General features: G+C 30.0%; 5 protein-coding genes across 5 annotated transcripts; all 5 read left to right on the forward strand.

Moving 5' to 3' along the window:
* Positions 1 to 262: 262 nt before the first annotated feature.
* On the forward strand, positions 263 to 3,066 carry OCT59_027594 (uncharacterized protein; the record flags this gene model as incomplete). Its single annotated transcript, XM_066137097.1, has 9 exons — positions 263 to 452; positions 547 to 576; positions 654 to 703; positions 769 to 979; positions 1,269 to 1,339; positions 1,418 to 1,612; positions 1,744 to 1,997; positions 2,067 to 2,225; positions 2,317 to 3,066. 9 exons carry the CDS (start codon positions 263 to 265, stop codon positions 2,975 to 2,977), a joined length of 1,821 nt encoding a protein of 606 aa, XP_065993518.1. The 3' UTR covers positions 2,978 to 3,066.
* Positions 3,067 to 5,799: 2,733 nt separating this feature from the next.
* OCT59_027595 (uncharacterized protein) lies at positions 5,800 to 6,465 on the forward strand (the record flags this gene model as incomplete). The annotated part of the gene is made up of 1 exon (XM_025326686.1): positions 5,800 to 6,465. The coding sequence occupies one exon, from the start codon at positions 5,800 to 5,802 to the stop codon at positions 6,463 to 6,465; it is 666 nt and encodes a 221-aa protein (XP_025174891.1).
* A 1,574-nt stretch (positions 6,466 to 8,039) lies between these two features.
* OCT59_027596 (uncharacterized protein) lies at positions 8,040 to 10,124 on the forward strand. The gene is made up of 2 exons (XM_025326687.2): positions 8,040 to 8,430; positions 8,548 to 10,124. Exons 1-2 carry the CDS (start codon positions 8,054 to 8,056, stop codon positions 9,845 to 9,847), a joined length of 1,677 nt encoding a protein of 558 aa, XP_025174892.1. The 5' UTR covers positions 8,040 to 8,053; the 3' UTR covers positions 9,848 to 10,124.
* A 610-nt stretch (positions 10,125 to 10,734) lies between these two features.
* On the forward strand, positions 10,735 to 12,111 carry OCT59_027597 (uncharacterized protein). Its single transcript, XM_025326688.2, has 2 exons — positions 10,735 to 10,942; positions 11,013 to 12,111. The coding sequence occupies exons 1-2, from the start codon at positions 10,774 to 10,776 to the stop codon at positions 11,846 to 11,848; spliced, it is 1,005 nt and encodes a 334-aa protein (XP_025174893.2). The 5' UTR covers positions 10,735 to 10,773; the 3' UTR covers positions 11,849 to 12,111.
* Positions 12,112 to 12,667: 556 nt separating this feature from the next.
* On the forward strand, positions 12,668 to 14,919 carry OCT59_027598 (uncharacterized protein). Its single transcript, XM_025311112.2, has 3 exons — positions 12,668 to 12,850; positions 12,923 to 13,037; positions 13,134 to 14,919. Exons 1-3 carry the CDS (start codon positions 12,783 to 12,785, stop codon positions 13,497 to 13,499), a joined length of 549 nt encoding a protein of 182 aa, XP_025174894.1. The 5' UTR covers positions 12,668 to 12,782; the 3' UTR covers positions 13,500 to 14,919.
* The last annotated feature ends 1,110 nt before the right edge of the window (positions 14,920 to 16,029 follow it).

The raw sequence follows: 16,029 nt of genomic DNA on the forward strand, positions 1-16,029 counted from the left end.
CTTAGACTTCTCTCAAACTTTCTCTAATTTTCTTAATTTTCTTGAAACTTTTCTAAAGACTAATCGCTTCGCAGGAACAAAATGATGTTGTCACTTAATTGTTTGATTCTAGGACAAGCTTCCGTAAGAAGTTTCACTGAAAACATTTGCGAAAAATATTACGACGATAGAAATGTTGAAATCGAATTTTCTAGATTTAATGTTTCACATTTTAAAGAGATGCTCTTTCGTAGGGAAACCATAAAAGATATAGTTCGAAATAATGAAGAAATGGATCTTTGGAAAGTTGACAGCAAGAAGGTTGATGAAGAAGAAAAAATTTACTGAAAGCGATATCAGAGAAAAACTCGGAGGCGAAGTGATGATCCCTCGATTCCCGCTTGAAGTTTATTTTAAGGCTAAGGAAATCGATGCACGGGGTATTCATATCTTCATAGTTCCCATCTCCACTCGTAAGTGTCTCCCAACGTTTTACCTCCCGAACGAGAAATTTGTAGTAACAAAACATCGGGTTTGGTCTGATCTCTTTTTTTAAATTGTTTTCAGCTGTTGGACAAAAACGACACGCAGATTCAGGTATGTTTTTGACACAATGATGAGCTCAAAATCACTATTACTAACGGTTGATGTCATTCACCTTTTTCTAATTATAGAACCCGTTGACACAGGACCAAAGCGACTAAAAATTGTTCCGTTTCAGGATGTATTCGAAAAACTTAAAGAGAATATCCTTATTAAAGAACCCCGGAACTTTATCCTGATTCAGAGCAATATGTCGCTGGACGTTTCTACAAAAGTAAAATACCAATTAGTGGTAAAGACTTTATAGATATGCGTCTAGATAATGAGTGTACTACTGACAGCGGCAAGTATCTTCTCGGAAAATTGAGAAATGCACGCGAAGGTTTCTATTTACTTTATGCCATTTCCGGAGCTGGCAAAACTAGAACAATTTTCGACATTGCTATGAATAATGATGGTATCTACTAGTGTATATGGAGTGTAGGACGGCAGATTATGGCAGTTTAATTCAATTAGAACCAACAAAGGATCGTAATTTTAAAAGACTTGTTGATTCAATAAGATCAGCCTTCTCAAACCATAATTATGAACGTGCTAGAGAAGAATCAAAGCATCTCATCTGTTTAGAAATTGCTGCACGGATTTTCTACCTTATTCTTCTCAAAGAGAAGTTCCCGAATATTAACCACGTGATTACCTTGTCGCAAAAATCAATGGTGGACAAGAAAGTATCTTAACAATTAAAGATGAATTGAGGCTTGAATATGAGAATGTCGACCTGGTATCAATTATTGAATCCGCTTTGGATTACTTGAAGGTATTAAATAATATATTAATTAAACTAATGTACATTTACTTTTGTAATAACATTTTTAAATTATTTGTAACATAACAGAATAAATTAGTTGGCCAAAAATCACTTATTTTCGCCATTGATGAAGCCAATGTCGCCAACAAAAAACTTTTTTATGGCGATTTTCGTAATAGTAATGGAAAACCACGCGGTTTATTAACACCAATTGTTGCGATTCTTAATTTGTTTAATATTTCAATAATAGTAGCTGGCACCTCATTTCCCTTAAACGGGACGGTGAGATCCAAGGTGGTATTGGTAGAGAAATTACTTCAGAATATTTTACTGACTTCAAAACAACAGAAAGCAAAGATGTTGTAGACTACTTAGAGCGTTATCTTGATTTACCAGACTGTGACATTAAAAAGATCGAAAATAGTAAATATCTTGTTGGTCGTCCTCGTCTGGTGGCTCGCCTTGTAAGGGAAATAATAAATGCAGAAATAGTGTCACGAGAAGACAAACAAATTGTGCTTGAAGACGCTGTAAATAAGACAGTGCAGTCTATCAAAAATGATATGACACGCCATCTTGAAGCGATAGTAAAGGAAGCATATGAAAAGGAAGATTTGGGAAATGTAGAATTACGAAAAATCTTGATGATACTCTTTATTAACTGCTGGTATGTTCTTATCATATTTATTGTTTATCCATAAACTGATAACTCACTATAGTAAAACAATATTTCAAGGTTCTTTGATGGATACGTATCTGAAAGTGAAATAGATGATTATTCGGCAAAATTAGTCGACTGTGGTATTGCTTCATTGAAATCAGACAAAGATAAAATATTTTGGCAAGTCAAAGAACCTTTAGCGATAGAAGTTGTTAAAGCTGTCCTTTTTTCCCGGTACAACAAACCACTGAACCGCTGATTGAGAAACTCTTATATGAATTATGGAAATCTGCTTATTATAACGACAGCTCAAATACATCTAAAGGCATCATTTGGTCATAGGAAGATTAATGGATTTCAATAATAAAACGGTTTTTGAGTTTGTTAATGAAATTTATGGTTACGATCAACTATATCTGCCAAATTGGACTAAAAAAGCAATAATCGATATTGAATCATATGGAAATGTACAAATGTTTTCTCAACTTGATGTTAAATTGAAAGATGATGTGGATGTTATTAAGAGTCTTTTATACGAATCAATATTTTCAAAATATATGCTTGTACCTGGACATTTAGTACGTCCAGATGGTATTTATATTAGTAAGCTAAATATAGATACTTACTGGACCTTACTCATCAGTACGAAAATGTACACCAGTAAATTGTCAGGTAAAGGTGTTGATGATGACAAAAATTCAACAGATTGGAGTCTTCTGTATCACAAGAAGAATGGCGAAGTAACTTGTAAAAACCTAAAGGAAAGACTTGATGATGTGCGCCAAGATTTTACCTGTCAAGGTTCATTGCGAATTCATTTCATTTTACCTGGTGTAGCTCAAGAACGTACTTCAAATCAGTCAAGCCGATCAAATAGAGGTGGTTGCTTTACTGAAAATAATGATGTCATTATGTATATTGACGAGAAATTGTTAGAACGTTATTTTAAAGGCAATTCTTACATAAAATTTAATGTAATATTCTAGAACTTCTTATCCAAAATATCCTACTGCGAGATAATGTAAAACAATGTATAATAGAAAAAAAAAATATAAATCAAAAAATGTGTAAGCGAAATAAATTTATTATATTAAATTGCATGACCTGATCAAATTTTTATTTATTCATACACGAGTTAAAATTTGCCAGAAAAATTTTTATTCATACATGCAAAAATAATACTAGCCCAGAATACATGACATCTACGCTAATGTACACGATTATTTTTTCGATCGATAACCCTCTACCCTAGCCTTCTTCCTTTCTGGTTCTTCATCTACACACTCCACCCTATCCTTCATCAACCCAACGATAACCTCAATCCGCTTCACGTTTTACGCAAATCTTTCTCTTCCTCTGATCCTTCCTTCAAAGCAGATTCGGAAAATCGAATATTAAGGGGGTCCTTGCTCATGCTTGATATCCCACCCGAGGCGAAAAGAATAAATACTACTCTCTGCGGCTGTTGTAACAATGCCGTAGATATAGTCGAAGTCTTCCCCGAACGCTTCGCCTGATTTACGTTTCCTATTCTTTTTTTTTATTAACCTGTAGAGCGTTCTCGCATTGCACCAAATTCTGAGCAAAGCCCATGGTCACTTGATGCAACTTCCCTTCCGTCATACAAATAAGTTCCTCGAGAGCCTTGATTGCGTAATCAACAAAGGTAAGCTCTTTATCAGCTATTCTTTTGACGGTTGAAATATACTCGCAACGCACGGCTTCATTGCTATCAGCAAGCATAGTCTCCATATTTCCCAACCTGCGCTTTATACATTGTACCAATTCTTCGTCGTTTCATCAATCATCAAATTATTAGTATTAGGTGCGAAAAATTTTTGTAATAATTACCAATTAAATTATCAATGCGATTATAAAAAATGAATATATTTCTATTGCCAGCAATCAAATTTACAAAAAAAAAAGACGTGAGTTTGTTGTGTTTTCTTCTTGATTAATGAGTGTTCAAATAAAAATTATTTCATATTACAATTCTTTACATTATATCAGAGGGATAATCTTAGAATCCATTTAACACAATATCTAATTAACTATTGATAATAATTTTTTAGTAAATAATAACTTTGTGGAAGTAATTTAATTACCGCAATTACAATTTGCCTCAAGGAGTCGATAGAACGTTTGTAATTCGTATGATGCGTGCACTTCACGTGATCACTACCTCTGACCGCTTTAATATGTGGCTGGCACAGCCATTACCCGCACAGCACGGGCGGGTTTTATATACCATGTATAAATTGTATAATGTATTAGTTGCGAAAGCGACTTCCCTTTTTTATTAATAAAGCGGAATTGAATAACGTTAAAAAGTTCGAATTTATTAGTAAAATATATGGTAACTTAGATATTGTGAAAATGAATTTCAAGATTTTCTTTTTTGATAAATTTATAAGTTAATCGTTCTTGTTCCTCTTTACTTTGTATTTGTTCGATTATTCAAATAATCACCATTCCACTATAAGCAAAATTTTTTTTTTTTAAAAAAAAAATAAAATAAAAACGGATGAATTGAAGAGTCAAATAATTGGTACAACAAATATTGCGTAAAGTACAATAATTAAATTATCCCCGTGGCTGTGTGATTCCGGCCACATTTTATTATTTTGATCCCGGCCGAGCTAATGTATAATTAACTAATTATTTGTCGGTCCTATTCGCTTTGCGGGGCTTTGAAATCTTTTCCGTCCCCCTAGCCTGGTCAAATTTCATATTGTGTAAATAAAATAAATAATTACAATAAGATAGTTATCCTTCATATGAAAAATTTTAAATATGATGTATATTTCTTATTATACCTTTTTCTATTTTAATTTATTAAATATGAAACTGGGGAAACTGGGGTCAGGTCCAACGTTTCAGGTGCGAGATCCCGAAACTAGTTTCGTCAACAAGTGTGAAACCGAAATTTTGTAACCTCCAAAATCTCCGTAACCTTGATTGACATATTCACAACGTGCGACGTAATATAGAATAATAATACATTTAAATTGAGTAATATATTATGAAATTTGAATGAAATTATTGAGGCTATATAAATTTTATGATAATAAATCATTTTAACACATTTATTGTTTTTTTTTTATGGGGAAGTTTCGGATATTGAGTAATTTATTGTTTAAGGTTTCAGGAGATTATGGAAGTTTCGGCCAAGTTCCGGAATTTGACCTCAAAAGAGAAATGATTCGCCCAGACAACACCCTACCATAAAAACCGTAAACACCTACTTAATATACGTTTTGAATTGTGTATATTCATTATTTAAATAAAAGATGATGTAAAAATACTTCGATTTTGACAATCACGTGACTGGAAAAAAAGGTTATGTTGTCGAAAAAAAGTTTAACACTTGTCTTTTAAAATAATACCTGATGGATTAGTACGGAGACTAGTAACACAATTAAAGACGCAACACGTTTTTTAATTTAAAGAAATCGTCAGGAATTTCTAGATTTACGGGATGGAAAAGAACTTGTGTTACATTCAATAAATATTTCTTTTTAAATTATCACAAATTTGAAGAAGTGATGATCAAAAAAATAGAATAGATTCATTTTAAAAAATAATATCATAAGTAAATCAGAGGATTTAAATTAGATCAACAAACGTAAGTATGTGATAACGGTAATTGAAAGAATAAAATAAATAGGCTTGCATGGATTATAAATGCCGCTCTTTAACAAGAATTAAAAATTACAGAATTTTTTTTCGATAAGCTTCTTTTTTTTACATAATTAATACATAATAATTATAGTATAATAAAAATTAAATAGCTACGAGGGGACAAAGAATGAAAAAATCATCGGTTTTATTTTCATTTATTCTTCCAATATTGTTTTATATTAGCATTGAATCTATAATTCAAGTAAATTCTTTAACTCATATAAATGCAAAATGTTGGGATTATTCAAATCCATTTAAACCATGGGAGAAAGATTCGTCAGTATGCTATTCACAAGGAAAAAAAAAGGAAAGGGAACATTCATTGGATGATATATCAAATAATATATTTCAGTTTGATTATAATTGTAATTTTCAAGATTTTCAAGATCGAATCTCATGTAATAAAGTAAAAGATGGAGAAATGATAAAAAATTTAATAAATTTTAATACACCAATAAAAGTTAATGTTACATTTGTCACAATATCTTTACAAGATGATGAAAATAAAATAGTAAAACAATATCCGCAAGTATTAGTAAAACAATTTTTATTAAAACCCGAACCTCAATCATATTTTAATTGTGAAAACATTGTTAGTTTAGATTTTCAATATAATATTTTAAGCGAACTTATTCAATCTTTCACAGGTTTGGATAATCAACTTATCACTCCTGATCCAAACTTATTACTAGTAAAAAGTTCAAATCAAGTAAAAGTTACATCATTAACTTCTAGTTTTAACATTTTATATATATTCATTATTGCATTAATATTTTTTAGTTATACTTTTTAGAGTTTAAATAAGGTCCAATGATCGACATGATCATCGCACTAACATTCTATTACCAGTTATCATTTACCCTTAATAATAATATTAATAAATTACTTTTTTAGAAATTAATAATACTTTTTGTAATAATCATTAATAATTTATCCCTTAAAAAAGTTGATTGATGGTACCAATTTTGGGGTTTAATTAAAAATAATTTCATCATTTAATTTTAAAACTTTACAAAACTTGTTATAATTAAAAATTTGGACAATAATTTTTTCCGATCGTTTCCGATCAACTTCTTCCTTGTGATCGTTGCGTAAATTTGAACTAAATTTTCCCAATTTCGGAACTTATATGGGAAATCATTCTTTTAAGCATCTTTTAAAGGGGAAATATATATTCCATTATTATAATAGCATTTATCATTAACATTTACGTAAAAATTATGTGCTTACAGTAACGTGGAACGTGCGATAAATTTCCCAATAAAATATTCCTACGTAATAGAACTTGGTATTTTCTGCACGAAGAACTATTCAAATCCTTATTTGTTCACGATTGAGATAAAAAAAAAATTTTTTTTTCTTTACGAATTATCAATGATTATCTAAAGAAAAGAAGAAAAAAATCTTTTTTTTTTTCCTCTCACATGAAGGCACATCAAACACGGTTTATTGGAATTTAGAAGATTAACGAAGATTAGGAGATTAAAGATTTACTTCTTTAAATGCATCATGATGTGTATCTTTCAACGATCATTTAATATGGCGTAAATTAAAATGATGTTATCCTTTTTATCTCAGATAAAAGAATCTTTTTTTTTTCGCCAAGAAAGACGAATAAGCGATTGCATTTAGAATGTTATTAATCGGTTGGCTTATAATTATCGTCTAAAATGTTACGTATCCTAAAACGCCTAGAATAGAATCATATCTCTACTTTATCGTGACCTTATCAGAAAACAACGAGGTCGTTCTAATGAAGATCATTGGTTCCTAAATTGGAAAACCCGATAAGAATAGTTTACACTACCTAGATGTTTTATTGTTTTTATTGTTTTATTGTTTGTGTAATTATGTCATCATGCAAACTTTTTTTCATCCTTTTTAATAATCCTTTTTTCATATATACGTATATATATACAATATATATTTACCCCCAAATTTACCTTATTAAATTCTTTTCGTCATACAATATATGAATATATATGAACCTCCTAATAGTATTGCTTTTATTTGTTTACTTTCATTTGAATTCCGATTATGATATCTTTAAACATCAACCAATCAGATTCGAAAATTATAAAATGTGTATCCCTTTATAAGAGCTATTTGCAGTAATTATAATAAAAAAAACCCCGCTTTTCGGCTTATCGCAAAGTAATTATTAATAATTCGGGTATTATTATGAATTACGTCAAAAAAGTACATTCTCGTAAATCACTCTATCGCGTGACAGAATTCAAAAAAAAAAAATCTTTAAAAACTATCTCTTAAAATCCCCTAAATTGCAATTTTTTTTTCATTTCATTATTTTTTTTTCTTTTTATTTATCGAACACACTTGTACACACATTTTTTTCTTTTTTTTTTTAACATAAAAAAAAAATGTTAGTCTCTATTAAAATATTATATTTTTCCATTTTATTTTTCTTCCTTTTCATATTATTTGGACCCATTTCTTTTAAAAATTCTTCAAAATTAAAAAATGAACCTGAACTTCATGGAAACTTTCTTCATATAACAGATTTTCACCCGGATCCTCACTATGTTAATAATGTTACTGCATTATCAAGATGTCATCATAAACATCTTCAAATAGCCAAGAAACCCGAACATATGTTGAAAGGAATATCTGGTCCTTGGGGTGCTCCAGCGACTGTTTGTGATTCTCCGGTTGGTCTTATAAACGCTACTTTTGAATGGTTGGAAAAAAATTGGAAAAATAAGCTCGATTTTATTATATGGACTGGTGATAACTCTAGGTAAAATTTCTTATTTCTTTTCGTTCGTGACGTAATCTCTTTGTGTGCGCATTGATGCACGTGCCCAAGCCACAATTAAATAACCGGTTTTTTTTCTTTACTTTTTTTTTTTAACAGGCACGATAATGATGAAAAAATACCACGTTCACCTATTGAAATGTTCCGATTGAACAGATTTATAACTGAAAAATTTTTAAAAACTTTCTCAAACAAGAAAAAGCATGCACCACATTTCATTCCTATTGTACCATCAATAGGAAACAACGATATTTTTCCTAATAATATTATTAGTGCAGGACCAAATGAACTCCTTTCAATACTTCATGAAATCTGGTCTCCTTTTATTCCTAAAGGACAACATGAAACTTTTCTTAATGGAGGATATTATTACACAGAAGTTATTCCAGGGAAACTTATCGTTGTCTCATTAAACACTTTATATTTTTATGATTCTAATACCGCAGTTAATGGATGTATTGAAGAAGGTCAACCGGGTACAATTGAAATGAAATGGTTGAATAATGTTTTGAAAGAAGCTCGCAAGAATGGAATGAAAGTTTACTTAACGGGCCATGTTGCACCAAGGGCTAAACAATACACGATATCATGTTTTAAGAAATACGGTCAATTGTCATTAAAATATCAAGACATTATATTAGGTCATTATTATGGTCATTCAAATATGGATCATTTCTTTTTTATTAGTTCTAGTGGGGTAAAAAAAGATAATCCTAAGGATGATGAGGAGGTACTATCAATAGATGATGATGATTTATATGATGAAACAGAAAATGCAGAAAATGATGATGAAACCGTTGAAGATACACGCATTCATCAAGAAGGACAAGAAGAAGATGGGAAGATTGAGACAAAGGTTAAAGATCTTAAAAAATATATGAAACAACTTCTCACACATTATCGTGCATTACCTCCTCTTACTGAAGATAATGTGAAAAATTATGCTGTTGTACATATTAACCCATCCATAATTCCTACATTCTTTCCCGCTTTGAGAATATTTAAATATAACACGACTGAGATAAAAAATGAAGTTTCTGATTTGGATGCTCCTTCACTCAAAAACACTTTTTTAACGCCTTTAGGTTACACTCAATATTTTATAAATCTAACCCATGCAAATTTGTTTCCAAACGTTACACCAGAATTCACAATCGAATACACAACATGGGATGATTATTATTTGAAAGATTTAACAATACCGAGTTGGATACGATTGGCGAGAAAAATTGTTAATGATGGACTTAATAGCGCATTATGGGATAAAATTCAAGAATATTTATTAGTAGGAACAAGAGATTTGATTATTCGAAAGAGCAGCTCATTCCAAAAATGTTCATATTCGAAATGCCCTGCAAAAGAACCAGAAGATTATATAGCTTCGGAACTTACGTTTTAATGTTTATTGATTTATTTAGTAATTATTTTTTTTTTTAAAAAAAAAAAGGACACTCTTTTTCAAAATTTTTTTCAAAATTTTTTTTTCATTTGTAGATAATTATTTTATAAATATTCATCTTTTTTTTCAATGTACAGAAATTTATTTTTTTATAATAATAATGAAAGAATATTACATTTAACAAATAATAATAATTATAATTTATCACATCAGACATAATAAAAAATAATATATAATTAATCAATATCAGAGCAAAAATAAAAAGCCCTGATCAAGTACATCATACAACTTCTTGATGCCTAACAATGAGATCAATGTTTTTTTATTTAAAATTAAAAATTACCAAATAACACTGATAAAGCCTTAATGCTTTTACGTTATTAATAAATAAATAACAACAAAGCCATTTTCATGATTACTTGGCCACCTTTATGATTACACCAAACCAAATATAGTCAAGATTATAAAATTTTCATAGAATTCATAGCCACAGTAAATGATCTAATCGGTCTTGGAACTTATTTATGCGAGGATCAGGGGTGAGGCTATGAAAAATAAAAATCAAAAGCCTCATCTTATATCAATTGGAAAAGTTAAAGTTAAAAAAAAAAAATCGATCATCGAAATTCGAAAATATAATAAAACAGTTTTAATTTCGTTCACTCATTTCACAAAACTGTGGCTTAGGAAATGAAAAACTCGAGAGTCTTTGATATCTAATTTCATGGCTTTTTAATATTTAATGGGGCAATGTTCATTTCATGAAGAGGCGAAGTTAAAATGGGCTTTGATAAATATGTCATTTTATTTTAATTCGTTTATCATTACTCTATTTTTCATATTCATCAAAAGTGTATATAAATCTTCAACATCCCCCATGCTGAAAAGATTAAAAAAAATTTTTTCTAAAAAAAAAATAAAAAAAAATGAGGCATTCTATAGTAACTATTTTAATTATTAGCGTCTTGGTATTATTGGCAGCCATTAGCATGCCATACCCACAACAAGATGGTCCAACGCCATCACCATCTCCAGGACCACCACCAGTACCGCCAGTACCACAGAATGCAAAAGAAGCTATAGAAACTGTGAAACGTAAGTAATTTATTGAGAAATACACCTCGCTTTATATCAAAATATTAAAATTTTATTGTGGGTAAAATAGAATTAGCTAATCCACAAAATCCAGCTGGCGGTCCACCGACTGATACTGTAAACACGGGAGAACCTGAATCCACTGGAGGTCCTGATGCTCCTAAAGGTGGTGCTCCTCCTGAAGGTCCTGGTGAAGGCCCTGAAGGTAAAGGCGGTAAAGGTCCTAAAGGCGGCAAAGGTCCTAAAGGCGGCAAAGGTCCTAAAGGCGGTGATGGTCCTACTGATGATGGCGGTAATGGTCCTAAAGGCGGTGATGGTCCTACTGATGACGGCGGTAATGGTCCTAAAGGCGGTGATGGTCCTACTGATGATGGCGGTAATGGTCCTAAAGGCGGTGATGGTCCTACTGATGATGGCGGTAATGGTCCTAAAGGCGGTGATGGTCCTACTGATGATGGCGGTAATGGTCCTAAAGGCGGTAAAGGTCCTACTGATGATGGCGGTAATGGTCCTAAAGGCGGTGATGGTCCTACTGATGATGGCGGTAATGGTCCTAAAGGCGGTGATGGTCCTACTGATGATGGCGGTAATGGTCCTAAAGGCGGTAAAGGTCCTACTGATGATGGCGGTAATGGTCCTAAAGGCGGTGATGGTCCTACTGATGATGGCGGTAATGGTCCTAAAGGCGGTGATGGTCCTACTGATGATGGCGGTAATGGTCCTAAAGGTCCTGATGGAAAAGCTCCTCCTGACGATGGTAAAGCTCCTGGTCCTGAAGGTAAAGGTCCTGGTGATGATGGCGGTAAAGCTCCTGGAAATGATGGTGGTACACCTCCTGATAGCGGAACACCTCCTGATGGTTCTCCTACTTCTCCAACTGACACCCCTCCAGCTGAAACTAACTAGTGTGATTTTAATGCATAAATAGAAATTAGAATATTTTATAATCGTGTATTCTCATTATACATTATTTATTTATTTTATCGAATTTTGTTTTGTTAATTAACTTTTTGTGTATATAATTTATTCCCCCTAAATACGCATTTCTCTTTTTTACTGTGTATTTACCTTTTGTATTTATTGTTTTTTTTTCTTTTTTTAAGACATTGTTTAATCAATTTTTTATTAAAAAAAATAAATTTATTTATTGAAAAATAAATTAATAACAACTAATGTGAGATTTATTATAATGATATCTCAGTTTTTTTTCTCGATAAAATCGATAAAATCGATGATCATCTTACGATCTGCTCACTTCTTACGTGACTCATTTATAATTGTTTTTTTTGAACTGGGTTTAGCTTGAATGTTAATTAAATACTAGTTATGGCGTTATATAAAAAAAAAAAAAATATCTTTTGGGTCGTAGATTTTTAATAAATATTTTACTGCGCCAGATGTCCATGAATGTGTAATAATTATGTCATAATTTATAAATTAGGATAAGGATTGAGATTGGATTGGACAAAGTTTTGTCGTCAAAATATTGTTCTTTTCGTTTCGTATTACTTATATTTATATAATAAAAGACCATATCTTATAATTATATAAGAAGTCATATATTTTTGAATAAAAAGGAGTTCTATAATTGGTAATAAAAATCCTCAAAAAATAATTTGAATATGGGTATATGTATATATATTAAAGTGATGTAATGATTGCTCATGAAAAAAAAAGTTATAAAAAAAATATTTTTTTGACCTTCTGAAACAATTTTTATTTTTCCAAAATATTAAAATTATAAATGTATTATATATTATATTATACAATTATTTATTTATTTTAAAGTATTTATTATATACATATTTATTTATATTTTTATTGGTTTTTATTTTTGATCATGTCCTTATTACTATTACCTAACGAAACATTATTAAATGTATTTCTAAAGTTAATTGAAATGGGAGGGTTAGTTATTCTTTATTTGATTCTCAACTATTAAAAACAACATTAACAAACTTAAAATAATATAATTATTAGAATACGAGATGTTTTTCGCGTTCAACGTGTTTGCAAATTATGGAGGTCGTTATCACCTGCGGCTATTGTTGACGCATTTAAAGAAGGAAAACTTCGAGATGGATGGAAAAGTAGTGTAAGCCAAAGTATTATTTATATATTATATATATATTATATATATATTATTATATATAATTATGTATTGATTCATTTTTCTTCCCTTCTTTTTAAGGTTACGTTACAAGATCATTATAAAGAAAATTATTCTTTCATAGGATGTTTTAATATTGATATAAAATTAAAATCTTATGATGAAGAAAGAAAGATGGTTCAATTTGAACTTGAAGATATAATAATAATTAAGAATGAAGCAATGAAAAGACATCTCAATACATTTATGAATGTTGATCTTAATATATTTGATCATATTTTTAATACAGGATGTAAAGAAATTGAAATAATTTTAATTAAAAAAGATAAATTAAGATATAAAAAATGTTATAAAAACGAGAGTGGTAAACAAGTTAAAGTAGAAAATACATTAACCTATTCACAAGCTCCTGTTAACGCTCTTATTAAAGTACTTTTAACTAATTAAATAAAAAAACCAATTTTTACAATGAATTTTGATTGGACGGAAAATTTTATTCGCGTTTTTAGATACCGGCTAATAATTAAAATTTAAAAGTAACGCCAAAGTTTCGATTGGGGCCGTATATGAAATATTAATGAAATTGGCTAGATATTTCCCGGTATAGTCATCTTTTGCTCGTCAGAGAACAAATTATAAATCCTTCCAAATTTCCAAATTTTCAATTAAATAAATCCTTACGTTATCCAGTTAAGTTTTTATTTTATATATATTTGATTTGCAATTTTACCAATTATCATATTCTCCCGTTAAATGTTACCGTACTTCGCAGTTCGTACAAGAGTAATAATAAGATTCTTGGAATTTTAGGAGGATCTCCGTGGAGACATTTGCGTTATCATTTTTATCTTTGTTTCCCTCTTTTATATTTATATTACATGTTTACATATTAAATAAAGACAAATGTGTTTTTATGAATTAGACATTATACGAATAAAATTTTCGTTATTAAATTTGGTACCACCCATTTTGTGATAAGGGTTGTTTTATTTAATTATAATTACAAATTTCGAATATAGTATGGGAGGCCAACTAAAAACTACAAGTTAATACGTTAAATTAACAATATATATGTCTATTAATGAAGTGTAATCCCACTATAATTAACCAACTATATATGATTGTTATCAGGGGACTTATGATGATCTGACGTAATGTTATGATATTTCTAATTCGAATAATATTAAATTTTATTTGGGGAAGACCGTAATAATGGTGTTTTTGTGAATTACGTAGCATCAGAAATGAGCTTGCCATTAATATTCCGCCATTAAAACGATACTTTTTTTTTGGTAATGTCTATATTAATATTTTGCGGCGCAACTTCGCTGCCATGCTATTAAATATGGACATTCTATATATTCTCTTCCTATTACTCGGTTGGGTATACGCTATACAAAAGTACTTGCTTTTACAACGATATTGTGAACCATTTATACGTTGTATATCAAAAACTGCCTTGTGGACTCTGCGTGGATATCTATTAATATACAGTTGTTAACGTCAGAAGACTGTTATAAATGTATATTAACCAACATCCTTATCTTCGACAGTATTTCTGCTTTTACAAACGAAATTGTGAACATTTTATACGGTGTATATCATAAAGTTGTTCATGGACTAGACTGCGCGGCGCGATTTCGCTGCCATGTTAATAACTATATTAATTAACATCTTTGACTATCCAAATCCTCAACTTTTTTATGATAAATATATTTAAGCGGATTGTATTATGGTATTGGTCATCAATGTATTAACAGTTGTTAATACAAACATCTTTAGTGAACGATAAAATAAAATGATAAAAGAATGGAGCGTCACCGTCGCTCAAAGTGGAGTAGGGGAAAGGGTTCAGTTATTTTTTTTTAAAAAAAAATTGTTGGGGGAACAAGTAGTTCAAGTAGTTATCATTTCTATATTTTGTTAGTTAGTAGACACAAAGATAACCCTATAAAGAAAGCTTCATTAGCACAATTACTCAATTTTGACAATCATGAACCCCTTGAAAATGTGCCAAGGTTTGTGCTACAGTAGTGTGAAAAAAGTAATTAGGTTTGTGCCCCCCTTCCCATACGTCATGAATAAAATTGTGAACTGCAATTGAGTTACGATTTAACAAAAAATCAAACCAGTACTCAAGCTCAGGTTTGGAAAGAGACTAGGTTATAAGATTATTCTTACCTGTATTATGATTTAGATACAATAAAATATTAGAAAAAGTAATATTTGAATAATTTTTAGAAATTCAATAATTTGACAGATTAACTTTATATTAGATTTAGTTTTAAAAAAAACTGCTAATACCTATTTAATATTTATTAAAGTAAACAATTAACCATAAATTATTTCTAGTTATAAATATAGGTAATAGGTTGAATGATGATCTAATCTGAGTCAAATTAAGGTCAAATTTTTGGTGCAATTCAGGTGTTATTTAATAGTGTTCTCCATAAGCCATTTTAAGCCATTCAAGTCTTGCTTAAAAAGGTTCAAGCTTTGCAAGCTTCATTAAGCCTATTGATTAATTAACTAATTATAATTTTAGATAATGAAATTTTGTAAAGACTTGTAAAAGCTTACTCTTTTGGATAAAGCTTGCTTGGCTTAAAATGTTTGTGGAGGGCACTGAATGCCAATTGTCTTATATTTAGAAAGAATATTTAGCTAAAATTAGGCTAATATTTAACTATTATTTAAATAACAGTAAATTTATTTGACTTCAATTTTTTACTGCAAATTTATAATTTTATTAGATATTTATATTGTGTTACAAATTATACAATCAATCTACTGTAAGGGAGCTTATAGATATTACGTAATTATTAAAAGGGGAAGGGGGTAACCAAAATTTTATGTTACACTTAATAAAATATATAATTTATAAATATTATAATTTGATTGGTTATTAAATCTGACAAGGAAGGGGGGAGTAAGTTTATATTAAACTGAATATTATGTAATATATGTAACTCCCCTA

This window comes from Rhizophagus irregularis, chromosome 7 (assembly GCF_026210795.1).
Source record: "Rhizophagus irregularis chromosome 7, complete sequence".
Lineage (NCBI taxonomy): Eukaryota > Fungi > Glomeromycota > Glomeromycetes > Glomerales > Glomeraceae > Rhizophagus > Rhizophagus irregularis.

What these genes read in the sequence shown, in the direction of transcription:
- OCT59_027596 (XM_025326687.2), top strand. Translation starts at nt 8,054, where the DNA reads ATGTTAGTCTCTATTAAAATATTATATTTTTCCATTTTATTTTTCTTC. An exon ending in TGGACTGGTGATAACTCTAG is followed by an intron (nt 8,431 to 8,547) that starts GTAAAATTTCTT and finishes TTTTTTTAACAG; the next exon opens with GCACGATAATGATGAAAAAA.
- OCT59_027597 (XM_025326688.2), top strand. Translation starts at nt 10,774, where the DNA reads ATGAGGCATTCTATAGTAACTATTTTAATTATTAGCGTCTTGGTATTA. An exon ending in AGCTATAGAAACTGTGAAAC is followed by an intron (nt 10,943 to 11,012) that starts GTAAGTAATTTA and finishes TGGGTAAAATAG; the next exon opens with AATTAGCTAATCCACAAAAT.
- OCT59_027598 (XM_025311112.2), top strand. Translation starts at nt 12,783, where the DNA reads ATGTCCTTATTACTATTACCTAACGAAACATTATTAAATGTATTTCTA. An exon ending in AAGTTAATTGAAATGGGAGG is followed by an intron (nt 12,851 to 12,922) that starts GTTAGTTATTCT and finishes TATAATTATTAG; the next exon opens with AATACGAGATGTTTTTCGCG. An exon ending in GAGATGGATGGAAAAGTAGT is followed by an intron (nt 13,038 to 13,133) that starts GTAAGCCAAAGT and finishes CTTCTTTTTAAG; the next exon opens with GTTACGTTACAAGATCATTA.